At 38.1% G+C, this 19,430-nt stretch overlaps 1 protein-coding gene across 1 annotated transcript in view; it reads left to right on the top strand.

The window, feature by feature from the left end:
• Nucleotides 1-2,195, top strand: part of RALYL (RALY RNA binding protein like) — a gene marked incomplete at both ends in the record, with an annotated part of 166,744 nt that extends 164,549 nt beyond the window's left edge. Inside the window, one exon of the mRNA XM_080364121.1 lies at nt 2,127-2,195. Within this exon, the coding sequence (XP_080220247.1) occupies nt 2,127-2,195 (69 nt within the window). The remainder of the gene's footprint in view (nt 1-2,126) is intronic.
• Nucleotides 2,196-19,430: the final 17,235 nt, after the last annotated feature.

Genomic DNA, 19,430 nt, shown 5'->3' with positions numbered 1-19,430 from the left:
ATACTCTCCCTCTCTTCCCAGATTTCATATTCTTTCGCTTCGAGCAGGCATCACTTCTGTTGCTCAGTGTCACTGTCCCTGCTTGCATTTTAGCACACACTTAATTACATCTCCACTGCAAAAATCATTCAGTGATGCCAACAGAAGTCAGTCAGCAATAGGCACAGTTGAGCCAACACCAAGTCTGGAGTAACAGGGCATGAAAATAAGCAGTGTTTTGTACTGCTTACTGCAGACACAATTTAAACCTACTGCAAATTTGAGGGTCAGTGTCCCTTTAGCCAGCACATGGCTCTCTTGAATTTACAAATCCTGAACAGCATTATGCCCAGGAGAATCTACTACAGCCTGGATCCCCCATCTTTTAACATGCCATGTAGAACAGATGACATTATCACTTTTTCTCAAAGGAACATGTTCTCTTGTACAGATATGAGGGACCTCTGTCAGCAGCTGTCACTCTAAATTTGTAGGAAGTTGAAATTTTTTAATGAATAAATAGTTGTGAATATAATATTCCACCATGGCTAATACCTGAACAGCTGAAGTGATATTAGCAATAGGGGTTGCCACAGTTGCCACTGTGTTTTGCACTAATTAGGTGTCAGACTCCCTGCTGCAGACACTAAGTGGGGAAGTTAATGTACAGTATATTAGCCTCTGATTGTTCAGTGCTGTCATTTCACCCAGTGAGTATGGCATATTTAGCATGTACCTACACTATATAATGAAGCATGATGTAGAAGAAATTTTTCATCTAGCGAAGGCCTAAGCAGGAAATTTTCTGACAAGCAAGCAGCACAGGAAGACTTCATTAGCAGTGAAAGTCTGGAATCGGCACAGCCACATTTGCGCACCCCTGCTTCCAAGTTAAAAAGCCTGTGATGACATTAGTTAAAGTGCAGCATGTTGCAGACACAGCTCCAAAGACAGGCTGCCTCATGTCTCCCACCTTCCCAGACACTGGGACCCTTTCGCCAAGAAGCTGGAAGTATAGTAGACTTTAAAGCTCAGAGCCAATATTGCGACTGATGTAAAATCCTCATGCTTTTCATCCTCACTTGCCATTTTCCTTAAGCTTTGGAAGAGGCCACTTCGCCTTAGTTTTCCTCCCTGCTACAATGGGATAATAACATTTCTTTCTTTTGCAAAGCCTAGGGAGATCAGTGAATGCAAAACTGCTACGGATGGGATAAATGATTGCTCTACAAAGGATTACTTCGAAGAAATCTCAGGCAATGGGTGTTTGCCATGGAGAGGCAATTATAAATTGAACTGTACATCTCTCCTTTACAGGTCTTACCCAAACACTCAGCAGTAACAGCCAGTATTGTTATAATATGAAGCTGGTAGTTTATGATGCATATTTTAATTTAGTCTATTTTTTACTTATACTTACATATATTTATGTAGATATAATGGCCAATTCCTATAAGTTTTACTTTCTACTCTGATTACTGGTAGCTGTATAACTGGAAAGTCAATATGAATACTATCAAATCCATAGTGAAAACTCTGGTAGGAATACTTGGGATTTCAGTCTGCTTCTACCAGTTCTGTGCCCTGCTATCTGGCATTACACTGTGTTTCGTCAAAGGCAAAGTAGATAGATAAGTTTATTATAAAACAAGAAGTCCTAACAAGTTCTTCTCCTGTTTTATGAAAACTTTAGTTATTTAGGAAAAAGAGCTGACTAATAGCAAATGTGTCATTTTTTAATGGAGCCAGTTACAATGCATTTGCAAAAAAAAAAAAAAAAAAAAAAAGAGTTTTAAGCATGAAAAGTGTCAAAAGTGAAACAATTAGGGCAAACTTGCCATGTGGAAAAACATAACCTTGGACTCAGAATCAGAAATACCCATCCAAAAGGCATTTTTTATTGAAATCTATAATCTTTTCCAAATATAAAGCTGAAGGGATTTAGGACAATGATGAAAAAAGAAAAATTTTTCTTTCATCACTAAAAGCAGCAGAGCAAATAGAAAAACGTTTGAAATGGGCATAGCTAATGTTCTGAAGCCAATTCAGCACCAAAAATTGATTGTGGGTCCACTAGTCTGAAAAATATTATTAAAAGGAGAGAGAAGTATGACTTAAATTGAGATCTTAACCTTTTTTTTTTGCAGTGCTTCATATTTAGCTATAAATTTCTTGCCAAGCCATTTGCCAATAACCTGCTGCAGGGCTCTTTTTGATGAACACGATATTGTTGTCTCTTTTTTGTTTCCCCTGTGACCAGCCTTAAGCCTTGCAGTAAAGGGAAGGGTTCAGTAAGGACAGACCCACTGCCAGAGTCCAGCTGCTGCCAGAATGGAGCCTCTGAATCTGTGTATGTGGATCTGCATCTTTGGCCAAGAGGACTCAAAGCTATATTTCTTTCTCTATTTTTGACTTGCAAAGGAAGTGACTACACGGGATGTATGTCGTGGGTTTAGGTGGTAGGATCAGTTCTCTGAATTCACACGCTGTCTATTTGGAGGAACAGGTTACTGCACATTAACTGAGTGATGGCAGCAGTCCTCATGCCTGCCTTCAGCCTAGACCAACTGTAAAGAAACGCTAAGTAGTTTAGCCTGCAGTCTGAGTTAAGTCAGGCATGGATTTAAGGAATTTTTAGCCTCTTCATTTACCTGCCTGGCTGCACACATAAAACCACATCACATTCAACAGCTGCACACCTTCACCCACCATTTAGATCAGGATGTTGTTCTTCCCGGCATTGTTACTTTGTATGGACTAAAGACACACCCACAAATAGTCGTTATGGCTCAGTTGAAGTGTGAAGAAGTTTTATGCCACAATAACTTGATTGCCCATCTGAACTCTAATTCAAGACATGCTGCATTTGAAGTATCTGCTACAGTCATCAAACATCCCCTATTGGGAAAGTATCTTTTGTACCAACTGTTTGCCCACAAACATGTCTCAGTGTCTCCAGTGCTGCAGACACTCCATCTTGGGAATGTTTTTAGAACAATTCCCAAAGACTTTTGCTGCATTGGCATACTGAAAACTTGTTTAAATTATGGTTTCAGATATATGATCTAGCTATGTATGAATACGCTAGGAGAGACTGAGTCAAACAGCTGACTTCATCTTGCTCTGTGAAGAGTGTCATATGCTTCTCACCCACCTGCTCTTATATGATAGCCTTCCACTGCCCCTTGTACAAGGGCATGCGACAAAACATTGTAGCTATATATATATATATATATATATATATATAATAATAATGAACTTAGAATGTAAATCCTGAGCTTACTCTGCCACTCATCTCACTTAACTGATCATCAGAGATAGCTGGAGGGGATGAAAACTTCAAGTCTGTTTCCTTTGCTCCTTTTAAATTAAAAACAAAAAAAGTTTCTTATCCCAGATTTTACTGGACCCATGAGTCAGGCTTTCTTGCATTGAACAGCTTCTAGTTGCAGTGAATTAAAAATCTTTGTGTTCCCTCCTAAGGAGCACACATCCATTCTCACTGCTTTTAATGTAAACTGTCCCTCAACTGCTCTGTGAAGAAAGCAGCACACCTTTGCAGCTTCCCATCTCAGCTTAAGGAAAACAAGCTCCTAGGAAGATCTTTATGTTTACTAAATTCACCTCACACACAAGTCACAAACAGGCCATAAATCATGGGAACCACAGGCCACAAGTCATCAGTGATATCCAGCAGTTCTCAGGTGGCTGCCACGGCTTTTAATTGTAAGGAGTGGGAAGGAAAGCCAGTAACCCCCTCTTATACCTATGGCTGCAGAGCAGAGAGCAGAAGAGTCACCTTTGCAGCACCATACAACACACATTTTGATATTTGAGAAGCAGCTTGGCCTCAGCACCTCTAAAACAAGCTCCTTCTCCTTACCAGAAATAGCATTAGCGGTGTGTGTGGCACTGCTGAAAGAACACAGGAAAAGCATTTCTGAATTAGCATGTGTGGTGGTTTCCTTACTCTGCTCATTTAGTGGCTGGACAACCCAGTGCAGGCCCAAAGAATCTCATATAACTCCTCTGAATTTGTTTCAAATGGCTCTAATCGATCATTGAGGAAACACTGGCTCAAAATGAACTATAACTTATTATTGCAATCCCCTTGTAAATAACAAAGGTAGCATCCAATTAATTATTAATTAGCTGAAAGCCTGAAGTACTATAGATTTTTTAAAAAAAAAAAAAGAAAGAAAAAAAAATGTTGTCTAACACTTAATAAAATATCAACAAATTAATTAATTGCAATGAGTTATAGAGAAGCACTCATATTATATTGCCTGAGAATAATAGTTTCTATCAAACTGTCAGTCTTTCACAATAAATAACTACAATGGTAATAGCACAGCAGTGGTTCAGTAGTTAAGCATTCAGTAGAGCAAACAGAGTTTGCTGTTTTCAAATACAATAGATTTATGGTGTTGTAACTCAGATCAGACTCTGGTTAGTGCTTGGTTGGAATTTGAAGGATATATTCACAGTCACAGCATTGTGTTTTTATGCTGGTGTAGTGATGCTAAAAGTAATTAAGCCACACAAGCATTAGGTGGGAGTTCCACAATAATGAGTCACCTTTAATGAGCTGTCTTGAGAGGCATTTTTATTAAATTATATCAGAAACAAAAGGTACAAAGACAGTGTAAGAACAACAGTTCTGGTTACAATGTAGATTTATGCAGTTATTTCAACAACAATTACAGTTATCTTTCTATTGAGTATATTTCAGTTACATTTACCTCTCAAGGATATTTCATTTCTTACTCTTGTCCTTTTTTGCACCTTTGCACTGCATGTTTTCTGTCTATATCGGATAGTTCAAGAAAAAAATTTGCATAACTCAAATAGCAAGAATGATCAAATATGTGACTATATGAAAGGATTGATAGTAGTTAATGTATTACAGTAATCAAACTGGATTTTTAATTCTCCTTTTATATACTTTTTTTTTTTTTTCTGTCAATAGCATCAGGGCAGACCAGACTGACTTCTATTATCGGCAGAATTAGGCTGGTTAGGCATGTCAACAAGATCAATAGCTACCATGACAATTTGCAGCTTGCTGAGTGCACTTATAGAGAGTACTACTTAGAAAAAAGGGACAGAAGTTCTAATTAATGGCAATGGCCATAGCAATGTTGTGCCAGACGTCTTATTTAGATTACTTTAAATATCATCGAGACCAAGCAAAATTTCATCTTTTTGATGCACTGAACATTTTAGACTTCATTGAAATTTTGTTTTCAGTACTAGGGAAAACATGAAGCTCTTCATTCCTGAGACAAATGAATAGGTAAGAGATTGTGTTCACTTGATAAATATCAGTGCAAGACGTTTGTACTTGAGCAAGCTAAGGAAGTCATTAGGGGCAGCATACCCGACAGATACTAATGTGTTGTGCCTTCCAAAACCGCAGTAAATCTAATAACCTGTGACTGAGAAAATAGAGAAAGTAATAAAAGCATGTCATGAAATCAAAAATTGTAAGAAACTTTCTGACATGCCCTTTTGTTATATTTAAGATATGCAACAGCACAGTAGATGTGTTTGTTGTTCACATACTGTTGTATGAGCCATTGGAAAAGCCTTGATACCAGCTCCTCTTCCCTATTTTTCCTGGCTGTCGCGGTTGAGACGGACAAACGACATGGACCAAATTCTTTCAAGATGAAAGTAATAGGTGCCATTTATTGCTACAAGTGCATTTTTATACAATTCTACCAGTTCATGTGTCTTTTCACTATTGGTTACAAGTTACAGCACTAACATCTCATTGGTTAATTTTTCTATCATCCATGTTATTCTTCTATCCCCTTCTCTCTCACGGGTACATCTCTCCTCTCTCCGGATACTCCTTTACTCCCATCCTTCTCAAGGGTAAATCTTAATATCTCAAGGCTGATCTCTACTCTCATATTTTCTGTCAAGGATTCCACAGACCCGCTGCAGTTTCCCACACCTGGCAGTCAGTTTCTCAGAGGAAGGCTTCCTAAGTGGTGGTCAGGGTTTTAAACAGGTTACTCCTGACTGACTACATAATATTTTTCTAATTATTATTTACATCCTGTCTCCTACACATCACATGGGAACCTGCAGAAAATGCAGACACTCTGTGTTTCTCTGCTAGACTCCCCTTCCTGTAGTTGAATATTTGTAAAATGAATGAGCAAAATAATTTCCTTACCTTTCACATCTATTCCTCTGAACCTGCTCTATGTTATTTAGCCCCTAAATTAAAAAAAAAAAAAAAATCAAAACCATAAAACTATTTAAACATTTATAAAGTAAATTATTATTTTACAGTCATTAGAATCTTGATGCAAAAGAGCTTGAAAAGAGTGGTTTTGTCTTCTGTTTCCCTTTTTTTAAGCAAAAGATGGGGAATCAGGAAGTTTGGGTCCCATTCTCACCTTTGCCACTGAGCCAATGCAGTGGGCAATGCAGCTCAGCAGATGGAATGGGACTGTCCACACAGCCTCTCTTTCTGAGGTCAGACCAACATTTGTCTTTCGCTCTACTGCCAACATGTGGGACAGGAGCATTCCCCAAATATGTGGATTAAACTTATATAATTATATGCTTTCCAGTCAAGAAAATTGCAAATTTTCTTTTTTCATGTTGAACAACATTGAACACACTCTTCAATGAATTTGTTTTAATTTTTACTGTCCCCTGCCATCAGTATTGACCTGCCTGAAGTTTCACTCATCATTTAACTTCCTACCTTTTCTGCTAAGCATTATTAGCTTGCCATCTCTTTTTGAGGTCTGTCTACTTGCAAGGCAATTCTGGACGGGTCCATTCAGACCCAGCAGAGCAAACATTAATAAACTCTGCCAGCAGCTTCCTGCATAACACCAAGGCATATACAACAAGAGCAGCAAATGTGCAGCATCTTCTCCTACACCCTATCAGTCCCAATGAGCACAGAACAACCATCTGTCCTTGGCAGTTTAAATGGGGAGCATCCTTTCCGAGACAATAAATGGTATGAATATTAAATGCGGGGGGGGTGTTTGTTTGTTGTATTCCTTGAGAGACACCGTAAGAACTGGTCACAAAGTTCTGGTATTTAGAGTACCCCAGACAACCTGAAACAATGGCTGATTATAACCCAATGCTGCATGAGGCTTGTCCTAAGTACACTTATTTAGCAGATGCCTGTTGATACAGAACACTGTTTTGCATGTGGGATTTACAGCCTCATGGAAGTTTGGTGGTATGTCTGTTTGGAAACACTAACATGGGTGACATCTTGGCAATATATCTGATACATAAAAGAATTTCTGATTACTGCTTAATATGTTTTACTGTTTTCTAGATATTGTCTATGTGCTTTGTGTCAAGCTCATGCAGTGCCTTCCTGTGGACCTGTGTTTTGAAGGGTAGCTTGTGTGCTTTCTCTGTTTTGAGAGGAATAGGGACTCTGCTTTTTGTTGACCCACTGTCAGTAGTTTTATCATTATTTAGTATTCATTATTCATTTTTATGATACTTTCATGGGGTTTTTTATTTTATTTTTTTTTTCCTTTTCAGGCAGGACTATGTTTCTCTTAAGCTATTAGGTAAGAATAAGACAGTCACAGTCCTTGACGTTTTTGAGACATCAAAATATTTAGTGGCTCAGCCTCAACTGTTAAAAGTTGTGCCTCCAACTTCAAACAAACAAACAAACAAACAAATGTGTGAATAGATCCAGAGACAAATAATGCTGTCAGATCAGGCCAAAAATTCTCTCAGACATGCAAGCAAAATGCTTGCCTAAAAAAGATTAATTCCTCTCTGATACAATGTAATTGACCTTAATATTCAGTACTAGTGACCTGGTTATGTTTACTCTAAGTAAATCAGAATTAGCTCCACAAGTTTTCCTAGCCAAAAAATTTATGAGCATAGAGACAACTTCTGAGTGCAGTACAGAAACAAGGAGAGCCACACACCACCCAGAAGCAAACCTACATCCCTTTTCAGGGGAGGTTGATGGTGGTTTATAAAAATAATCACAAGCATTTTGCTCCAACTTATGGCTGGTAAAGAAACATCAGATTTAACTGAAGTACCTCAACACTTGAAATATGAGACTGATTTCTGTTTCTACCCCTGAATATTTTTACCAATGTAATTTTCACTAATTCTAGTGGAGTCACTCTTCTTCTACCTGCCTGTATTTTGGTCGACTCCAGTAAACTTTGGATGACTTATGAAAGGTGCTGGATAGGGTTTGGTTCCTTCATTATTTGCAACAAACATTCCTGAGTCCTGTGTAAGGGGAATAGGCATCAGAATAATAACCTAGCACAGATACCAAAGCAGCAGAACAAGGTACAGTGGGAAAGTAGTAAGAGAACAGGAAGGGGACACTAGTGTTTTCTAGGCTCTCACAGGGACACCAAAATCCTCCACAACAGCTCAGGCCAGCCATTGGGTCTGTGTTTGGCTATGGATTTGATCCTCTCAGCTTAATCCTCAAATTCTTAGATTTAACTGAAATTGAGCAATTGCTATGCATCACACATTTTTCCTGGTGTGTCAGTCTTTGAAAGTAAATAGCTTTAGTTCCCCTAGAATACACTAATTTCACAGGCTTTATCAGTATGCTTGAGCCTCAAGAATGCTGAATCAAAAATTCCCAGAGGAAACAGTTTTCTGTCGAAAGTCTTCATGCAAGTAAAGAGGGGTAAACACTGAAAAGCCAAAAGGTTGCTATTTTTCCATATAAAAAGTCACAAATTTAAAATCTGTTTTTATTTTTTCAATACAAATTGCAGACCCATTGCAGTTACTGACCCAATTATTCCAAAAGGTCTCAGTTCTTTGAGAAATATAAATGTGTTACTAAGAAGATTTTCTGCATGATTAATACCAAAACATGAAAGGCAGATTGAATTTATCTGTACAGAGGCATTTATGGACCTCGGAAAAGGGAAGTTATTTAGAAGGTGATAGAACTGTAATTGCCATTTCAATAAAAAAGCAATCAGTGAGGAATAAAACAAGCTCGGTCTGCCAAAATGAAGATTTGGAAGTTAATCACATGCCATCTTAGCCAGCCTGTTATGCTGATATGTGTATCTGGAGTTTTCAAATTGGTGTTGCTATTGATTTCTAAAAGTACACTACGGTTCCATAATATCTTTCAAAAAGAGCAGGTTGTCTGCCAGCCCAAAGAGAGTAAATCAAAAGGCTAATTCTTCTTTGCTTCCTCTTTGCAGGGTTATACTACTCCTTTCTCATATATTAGATTAGCACCATTTGCAAAACACAGTGTAACTCCAAGTCCACCACTTTGCTTTGTAATTTTTATTTTTAAGGCGGTGTATCATGAAATCCTCATAAAACAAAATGTTATGTTCTACTATGCACTTTTCATTCATACAAGCATTATGGAGGAAAATATAAAGCAAAACCTGTTTAAAATAGCACCAGCTTTTATTGTCTTTTCCATCTGAATCCCATTGCCAAACCAAGTCTTTCACAGATAAGTCTTTTGCAGGTAACTCTACATCCTGTATGTTTAACTGACTGTCTTAATTGAGTAACTACTGTCACCATTTAAGTACCTGTTGTGCACCATGGTTAGTCTCATCCCTCTCTTCCTTCCTATGTTTTACTCAGAGCTTTCTCAGTATCTCTATCATCTCACGTTAAATGCTTCCAGCTGCTTCCTCCAGCAACCTCTCCTCCCCGTTCCTTTTCTGTTAATTTGCTTTTTACCTTGCTTCCCCTGGTCTTTATGTTGAGTAGTACTTCTGCCTCCAAGTAACTGAAAAATCTCCTGTTGATTGCGTAGGACATTCTTGATTTTATTACCATCCTCCTGTACAATTTCTTTTACTGGATGGTGCACTTTGTTTTTTGATACCTACCTCAAATCTAATTTGGTAATACTGGGAAAGTTTAGCAGGTGCTTTCTGTATCATTAGTTTAAGGTAGTTCTTCTAGTAGTACATAAGCTCCTACTTTCACATATTTTGAAAACATACCACTTAAAGTGTAGACATAGTAAGTAGCCTCAGGGCACAAGTTTAAATAGCTCTTTCTACATTAAGCTGTATGTTCAAACTTGCACCCTTGGCATCAGTAGACTGAAACTATTGCCTTTGGAATTCATACTAATTGGACCACCACCTCACATCAGGTAATTCCTGCTCCCCACACCAAGCAGAGGTTAAATAACTAGGAATTTTGTTCTACAACTTTTTGGCAGCACCCTGCGTCCTAAGGCCCCCTCCTTCATAACATTCAAAATGGTCAAGGATGGTCCTTGCTATGGATTCTTCTAGGACTCAGTTAGACTTGTTTCTCATGGAACAGAACCCATCCTAAGAATCAGAAAACACCTAGTGACCTCCAATGAGAGTCATACCTCTGGGAATTCACCTTGAATATCCATTCATATTCAGGGTCAAAGGAAAGTAGGACATTTTCCCCTTTGCTGTATTTGGCATTGGATCCCAAAAAGGTGTTGAGTCGCTCTCAGGACACACTGATGCAAGCTGAGGGAACTCTGTGCACATAATCAGTGAGGCCTTACTGTGCTTAGTTTGTTTTTCATGCTGTTCCAGATCTCACCTTATGTTAGCCAAGAGAGAACACGAAATAGAGTGGTGGTGGTGGTGGGAGCACAGTTTCACCATGGGGTAGCCTTACAAGTGTATTATGTGTAAAGGCTTAAAGGCAGTGAGTGCTGTAAAAGCATCACTTTCCCACATTCCCACCTCTTCCATGTTCTCGTGCTTGGAGATCCTGCAGCCCTTCCCAGGGTCTGCAGAAGGTCCACTGCCTCCAGCCTCAGATCCCTCTCGTCATTAGCAGAAACTACACTGCCAGTCATTTTGTCTTCTCCTACAGATAAAAAGGACGTTATAGAGGAAGGTATTGCTTCAAAAAACAGTAGGGTAGCAGGAAAACCTGCAGAGTAAAGCGAGGTGAACAGATCCATTTATTTCCCTCCTCCTCCTTGCTGCCCTTGTAGCCCCTCACAATGAAGCTCTCAAATGACCATGGTAACTCTAATCCCAAAGGCATTCCTTCAGCCTCACACCTGACTGTCATCTCAACTACAGCATGTCCTCACTGGCACTCTCCAAGTATTAGATCCTGTCTCCCCCACTATGCCAAACAGTATTCATCACAAATTTGCCTACACAGGACTCTGAGAAAGAAAAGATATGTCGATCTAGGGGAAGAATCAGTATTTCATAGGGCTATCTCATTCTTCCTGCTGATTTTTTTTCAGGCAAGCAAGTGAAACAGAGCATTTTAATACAGAGGAGATAGAAATTTGTTTTCGCTGATGAGTAAAACAGCCATTCTCACATGTACTCACATAAGTAGGAACACTTCAAAGCAATTAAACTGTTCACTGAACAGAAAAACGATTCCGTAGTGTTTTCAGCAATTAAAGTATGATTGACAGAGTACAAAAGATAATGATTAGATTTTATCATTTGAAAAAAGGTTTAAAGAAGGTGCAACTGCTTCCTTTGATTATTGTTTCTTAGTATTTACCAAACTGTACAATTCCTCCTATTTGTTATACACAGTGAATATTCTATCACTAGTTCGTCATAAAAAGTTTTAGTCTAGTGCTATAATTTTTATCTGTCATGTTTTACAAGCTTTACAAATAACATCAGCAGACCCATAGTGCACATTCATGTTCCCCTGCTAACACCTGCTGAATTGACTGTTTATGTTTCATATGGCGACATTGTACTACATCACCTATATAACCGTGTTACCTAATCAGAGATTTCATTATTTAAATCAAGAGGCAATTCAGGGTGTATTTCAAATGAATGCAGCTATGGAGTCAGTGTGATAGCTAATAAAAATTCCAGATTCTTTGGTAAGCCCTATTCATTGCTTGTGGATTTCCATTCATCATGATGACTTCTGTGTAAAAGCCAATAGAAGCGCATGCCCCCATGGTATCTTACAAACATAAATTGCTGGGTTTTCATTCGTTGTGAGTTTCCTGCTTAAGAGAAAGGAAGGATATTGTCTTGAGTTAGAAACAGTAAATAAAAAGAATGACAATTTGCAATACTAGTTTGTGCAATGCATCTTGATTTTTCCCATTTTACAGGAATACCTGGATCAATGACGACTAACCAAGATTTGGGGTTTTTTTATAAAAAAATCTATTCCACAAACAGCTTCAGTTTTTCACCTCCTTGGCTGTCCAAAAAATACCTTTCATAATCAGAAAAATCACTAGAGATTAAACAGAATATGCCATTCTAGAGGATGTAGTAGTAGCATCTGTGGACCTAGATTCAGTGTTCTCATTTGTACAGATAACAGCACAGGAGTGAGCATCAGAGGCAATCAAAGCAATCATGCTATGATTGCAGTTTGAGGTGGCACAAGCATGAGGCCCAGTGTTGTGAGTGAAAGGACAGGGTAGCAGCTGCATTTTAATGGAGCGTGCACTTGTTTTGCAGAAAGTGATGTATGGCTGTCACATAACCCACTGCCAAAGCCTCGTCAGATACCAGCAACAGCCTAGGAAGGTGTCAGGCAAAGAGTCTTTGAATCAACAGGAGCCTGACAGAGGCAGAAATATTTCACCTGTAACCAAGCAATGGTCAGAATTAGCTTCAGATGCCTCCCTTGCCGCTATTAAATTCAGAAGTCCAAATTCAGAAGTCCAGTCCTGAGAATGGGTTTGTCTGGCAAGGAAAAAGAGGCAGGAGAGGGACAGGAAGGATATTTGAGGCTTGGGGTTTCATACTCATGTGTATATGTGCACCATCATCCATCTATCCACCATTTAGCTTCAATTTCTTGGAATTTCTAACATTATTGTTATCACAAAAACCATTCAGAGCAATCAATTGTTTCAAAACTGATGCATTTAGTCAGACTAACATCTTGTATATACTTGTTGGATGCTCTTATTGCTTGTAGTTATTGTGGGGTAAACCACAGAGTAAATTATGTAACCTTAATGTACTACAAAGTAAGGTGTACACCTTTTGTGGCATTTATTCGTGCTGCATTCCTAATACTCCCTCCCAAGGACATGGGCTGGATTTATGCTCTCAGATAGTAAGATTTTTTCCTGTCCATCTAGGTGAGGAAGATGAGCATGGTAAAGAACACTTTTCCCATAAACCCTGTGAGAAGGAAACTATGTATTTATGGGGATCAAGGAACATATATACATACAGCTGATATATACCCATTTTCAGAGCCATAAGGAAGGAGAAATAAACCAGAGCAGGGAAGAAGCTGATGTCTGTTTGGATTCAGCTAGCAAAGATCAAAAATCATGTTTCCTGTAGACAAATTAAGTCCACCTGAATGAGTTTAGAAAAGCCAGCAGCATTCCCCCTGCCACAGCAGTGGTCACCATTGCAGCTTCCAGCTGCTTGGGGAGGCTTGGGAAATGGAGGTGGCCCACCTCAGTCTAAAAAAAATGGTGCCTTCAGGTCTTTAAACTATGTTGAGCCTACCTTCTCATAAAAGCTTTTAGGTGCAAACTATTCTTACTGTGTTGTGCTTAGTGGCTATAAATCATGGAATCATTGAATGGTTTGGGCTGGAAGAAACCTTAAATATTATCTACTTCCAACCCTCCTGCCATGGGCAGGGACATCTTCCACTAGACCAGGTTGTTCAAAACCCCACCCAACCTGGCCTTGAGCACTTCCGGGGATGAGGCATCCACAGCTTCTCTGGATAACCTGTTCCAGTGTCTCACTACTCTCATTGTGAAGAATTTCTTCCTTATATCTCATCTAAATCTACCCTCTCTCAGTTTAAAGCCATTACCCCTTGTCCTATCACTACGTGCCCTTGTAAAAAAGTCCCTCTCCAGCTTTCTTCTAAGCCCCTTTGAAGTACTGGAAGTCTGCTCTAAGGTGTCCCCAGAGCCATCTCTTCTCCAGGCAGAATAATCCCAACTCTGTCAGCCTGTCTTCACAGGAGAGATGCTACAGCCCTCTGATCATCTTTGTGTCTCCCTCTGGACTCACTCCAACAGGTCCATGTCCTTCTTTTGTTGGAGGCTGCAGAGCTGGATGCAATTGTTCCAGGTGGGGTCTCACAAGAGCTGAATACAGTGGGAGAACCACCCTCCTCAACCTGCTGGTCACGAAGCACAGACCTTTGAGGAAATGGTCACCTGGCAGGTTATCTGATAGCCAGGCTCTCCCAAAAAACCATCCTTTACTTGCAGGGCATTCTGAAAAATCTACAGATGTAAAGGCTGGAATTATCTAGGTTTCGAGGGGATGTTAAGTGATAAAACTATTAAACCTCTAAAAGTCAAGATGGAAAACTCTCTGTATTTTTACTGAATTTTATCAATTTACTCCATCATTTTTAGTGATTATAGTTTGGGGCTCATTAAGTAGAACTGCACTTTAATTTAGTGAGATATTTAATATTTAATGTTGGCTTCCCAATGTTATATACATTGTAATAGTGTAAAGTTAAAATTAATTGAATCTAGTATAATTTGAGTCTGATAAAAATGCTAGAAGGATCATACTGGAACTATAATGACAGTAGCAAAAGCATTTCTGGAAGACTGAAATACCATGTTATGCCTAAGAATACTGTTTCCAATTCCTCATACTCCAAAAGTCACTCAGGTAGGGAAAAAACCAGCAGGAATAATTTCAGGTAGAAAATGAACCAATAAATATTCTATAACCTATCTCTACCTTTTTTTTCAGAGATTATGATGGCAATTAGGAAAGTTTATACTGTTTCTTTAGTATTGTCTACAGCTGCCAAGGCTATACACTCAGTTGGATTATTCAATTCTTAAAATGCATTATGTTCAAATCATGCTTTCTAAAGTGGTTTTCCATTAGAACTACATTAAATGAAAACCATATTGCTGGCTTAAATATAATTCAGTTCATCCTTGTTGTGTCAGAATGTTTGTTATATATATAACGGGAAGGAAATGAAAATATTTTAAAAAATCCAAAAACATAAACATTAGTCATCATGAGGTTTTTTAATATCATCAGCACTACCATAAAGCCAGCTGATAAATTGTGCACTATTCAGAAGAAAGTAATAGAATAAAATCAGTATTGCGTTACAGTAGCTTAGTCATAGCTCTGGGTTACTGTCATTTTATGGAAAATAAAAGCTTGAATATTTCAGATTTTAAAGTTTCTTCTCAGCCTTTAAGATTATTTGCCTTAGGAGGCAAATAACAAGCCCATGTACTGAAGAACACAAGATTTGGGACTGCTGGGGTTGGTAAATTTTTGTCATTGTTTCTAATCGACAGTAAAGCAGCATTGATGACTTGGATCCAGATGGCGAGTAGTAACACTTCATAATAGTAACCTAATGAAGCTTTTCAGTGCTGGTGACAGGTAAATGCTTAAAAGGTTTATGGCAGGAAAAAAGCTTCAATAAATAACTTGAAAATCTGTCTCTCATCTTACTTGTATAATTATTGCTTTTTATAATGGCATAATGGAAGAGCAAAGCATAGGTGAAGAAAAGGCTAGAAAAGAGGAAATCTCTCTGGAGATAATGGGATGTACAATGGGATTATTTTTTTTGCTTCTTGTAAGATGTATAGCTGCTTAACAAGCATTAGGCCTCTCTCAGTCTTAAGGGAAGATTTTTAAAATCTTTTTCATGTAGTTAAGTCTATCCAGGGATCAGGAGCTAAAAATAGAGGAGATGGTTTTTCTCAGTGCAAGTAAAGAATAATAGTCTCAGGATATTTTAACTGAAAGGAGAAAGTTCTGGGATCTCTCACATGAGCTTTTCTCCCTAATCCTGGTTTCCTGTGCAGAGTAAAACCAGAAATCTGGTGCTTACTTTGCAACAAGGGAGAAATCTGATGGCTGGCTGCTTCAAAGGGCAGGGGACCAGTCCTACAGAGACTCTCATGTTTCTGCTATAACCTTTTCCATTGGAAAACCAGGTTTTTAATAAATGGAAATTTTAACTGATCATCCTTTTTTTTTTTTTTTTTTTTCCTGGGGAAGGAAAAAGCAGACTTAAAACTCAGTGAAGGAGGGGAAAATTGCACCAGAAGTGCACCAGGTTTTGGAATATATTTTTCTTGTCAAAAGTGAAGGGAAAAAAAAAAAAAAAGCCTTGAAAAATTCACTTAAAAAAAAGAAACCATCTATTTCTGTTAACATTTTTAACATTTTCAACTGTCAGTTTTTCAAACAGATGTGATTGGAAAAGTGTTGTCAGTTTTAATGTGGGTTGGTAGAGCTGGGATGTCTTATGCTCCCTTGCAGCATCGCTGAATGTCTAGTTGAAGCTGGTAGCTTTATATGGGTCACATAGCAGTATTCTCAGATTTTTAGATGCAATCTGCCCCAGCCACTGCTAGAAGAAGTGTTAGCTGACACTGGACTTTTGCTGTTTCACACTGTGGCTTGTAAAACAACAAAAGAAATCAAAACATATGCAATTAAAACCTATAGCAAGTACACAACAACAGTAATAAAATAGACATCAAAAGGGAAGCCACTGAGGAAGGATCCTTCAATCTGGTAACTATAAGTCTTGTCAAAAGCACACAGTCATTGCAAATGGTCTGCAATAAGGGATATAAATAGTGCAATGGGACTGAAGCAGAGAATCCTACATGCAATTGATTTATATTAAATGCTGTTATCGAAATAAAACATTTCATTGCAAAGCAGCTAAGATACATTCTCCTCTTTTCTGCTGCTAAAATATAAATTATTCAGCAGTGGCTCACATAGCACTGTTGAGGTGAAGTATCCTTCAGGCTCAACAGCTCTTGCTGGATTCACTGTGGTTATTTCGGGCCATTCAGTCTAACCTAGGACTGTTGCACAGTCCTGACTGTCCACTGCTGCAGGTACATGACTTTTCTTTTAGCTTTCAAAGGTTTAAGGTGGGAAAGTCTGATAATTACCAATATTGGATTGATTTGTGAAAAAGTCAAGTCATAGCCTTCTTCCCTCTTTTCCCCAGTTGTCTTGGCTTCCTTTTGAGGTTCTGCTGGAGGAATATCTGTGCCTTCATACTAAAGAAAACATTTCATTTCTCAGTTTCTACAGATCAAGTAACAAGATGTCATGTGTGAACCCCCTGAAGACTGAGAAGAGAAACTCTGACTTCCCTACAGAAAATTGTGAACTGCGGTTTCTTACTGGCTAGCAACACGTTTGATTCAATTTGTATGAAAACTCAATTTACTTATCAAAATGGACGTTATTGTTCAAATATTAGAAACTCCATTTCTTATATGTTCTAAGCTGTACAATTGTCAGATTTTTATGGTTTAGATTGTAAATGTGTTTTTCTCTGGCTGATTATTGGTATTATTTTTTTAATTTTGATGTCTTAAAGGCCAATGTACTGTATCATAATAATATGAAGGACATATTTAACAGGTGTGGGAAACACTGTATACAAATGTATATTTCTAAAAGCTATTTTTATGATTAGCATGTTTTAGTGTTTTACCATATTTAGAGTCAGGTGATATTGCACTTCTTTGTTTACAGTTTAATTCAAACGAGATCATTATGATCAGTGTCTCAATTAAATACATTGTATGGTATTTTGCATTATTTTATTTATTATGTTCACCATTGGAAATAATTATGTTTACTAATAGGGATAGCTGCCAAAAAGTGAAAATGTCAAAATAAGAGAGCAATCCTTGATAAACTGTAAATTGAATCCACCTGTAGATCCCTTTCATCAGATAAGCACTTTCTGTGGTGCCATTCATCAGAGTTGTTACAGCTATTCCTTCAAGTCACTAAAGACAGTTTGTTGTTACCATATGGAAAGTTTACATGACAGTCAGTTTCCTGTTTAGCAATGTGTATTACTTATAGACTGCCAACATCTGATAGCCTGGATTAGCCTACTGATTACTGTTTGGATTATTTTCTGGCAGTAGTCTTTCCACTCCCAAACACCTTAACCGCTCCTAAAAGACAGCAGTTGGAATAATTATTACAGATGTCGTAGGGGGAATCTCAGTTTAGAATTTCTTAATAAATCATATTTCCTTTCAAAAAGAATGGATGCATTATTTCTCTTGTGTTACTGAGATATTAAGGGTATCAAAGCATCTAATAACATGGACACAAGGTCATCTTCTGTAATGAAAATAGGAACTTGTCCACTATCCCAAAGCTAGACTTCCTTAGCACTGCGGATGACATAAAACAAGGAATAGATATTTGTTTTTTCTACATCTTTACGTGAGATATACTCCTATACAAAGAGACATGTGTGTAAAGTGATTTCAGGGGGAAAAAAAAAAAGAAAAAAAATTAATAGCTACAGCCTTCCAAGAGGGAGGGGAGTTAATTTAAGAAATGCCTGATGCAGCCAAATGGACTTCAGACCCAATTTTGTGCCAATCTGCAGCATGGAGCTCTCATGACCACTGACATCCATGAACAGGGGTATTTGGTATTTAGTATGGTCCAGAACCACAAAAATAAACTCTTACCTTGCCCTTTCAATCAGTCTTAGTAGGCTAAAAGCAAGAGAAAAACAAAGCTACCAGAGAGAGTCTTTAAAAGATCAGACTTTCTGTTTCTATAAAAAACAGCAGTTTCTGAGATGACAGGTTCACCTCAAACAGTGGGGGTGTGAGGAGGTGGGAGTTCAAGGTCTATGGTCAACTTTCCAGCATGGTCCCATCATCAAAGAAGGACTGATATTCTTCAAACATTTGGAAGAAGAGCATACATTTGAATTTAATTATCTATTACTGAATGGGAATTTACTTCACTAGGAGATTATGTAACATAGCACTCTCAGTTATGTTTGTGTATCTTATATTTAGCTTGTCTATTGTGTGTGGAGTTACATGGTTTACCTAAGTTCTGAGTAGTACCTAGCTACTTAATTAAGGAAAGAATAGTGTAAGTAGTTACACCTGAGCATAAAGAGTCAGTGTCAGAATCCACCAAGGCTGACTCTCCCAGAAAAGTGCAGCAAAAAATATTACTTATGTGTAAGTGAAATGTTAGGTCAAGTCAAAGAGTGAAATATTTCTCTGCTTATCTATTAGAATAGGTTGTGATTATTTTTAACTGTAAAAATGCAAAAAGAAATGCCATTTTGGGATCCCCATCTCTGGCTGACAGTTAAAAAAAAGGAATTCCGAACCTGAGCTGCTCAACAAGCATTTTGCCCATTTCAATTATGAACTGTTGGCTGACTTAAAAGATGCAGAATGTCATCCAAGGAGATCAGTTCTGATGCTGGTGTTAATTAACTACGTATGAGAATCAGCTAGGTGTATCATCTCTTCACCACCTCCATTCCAAATGAGCTAATAATCACAGAAAACACTCTAGGAGATTTTTAGAAATTCTTTCCAATCATTACCCTTAGATTATCTATTCATAGAAATGATTGCACCATCATAATGTCAACACTGTTTCACACCACAGTTTACGTCATGAATATATTTTGAACACAAAAAGACACCTCTGATA

This window comes from Nesoenas mayeri (assembly GCF_963082525.1).
Source record: "Nesoenas mayeri genome assembly, chromosome: 2".
Lineage (NCBI taxonomy): Eukaryota > Metazoa > Chordata > Aves > Columbiformes > Columbidae > Nesoenas > Nesoenas mayeri.
Note: the sequence above shows the minus strand (reverse complement) of the source record. Positions and strands in the feature narration are given on the sequence as shown.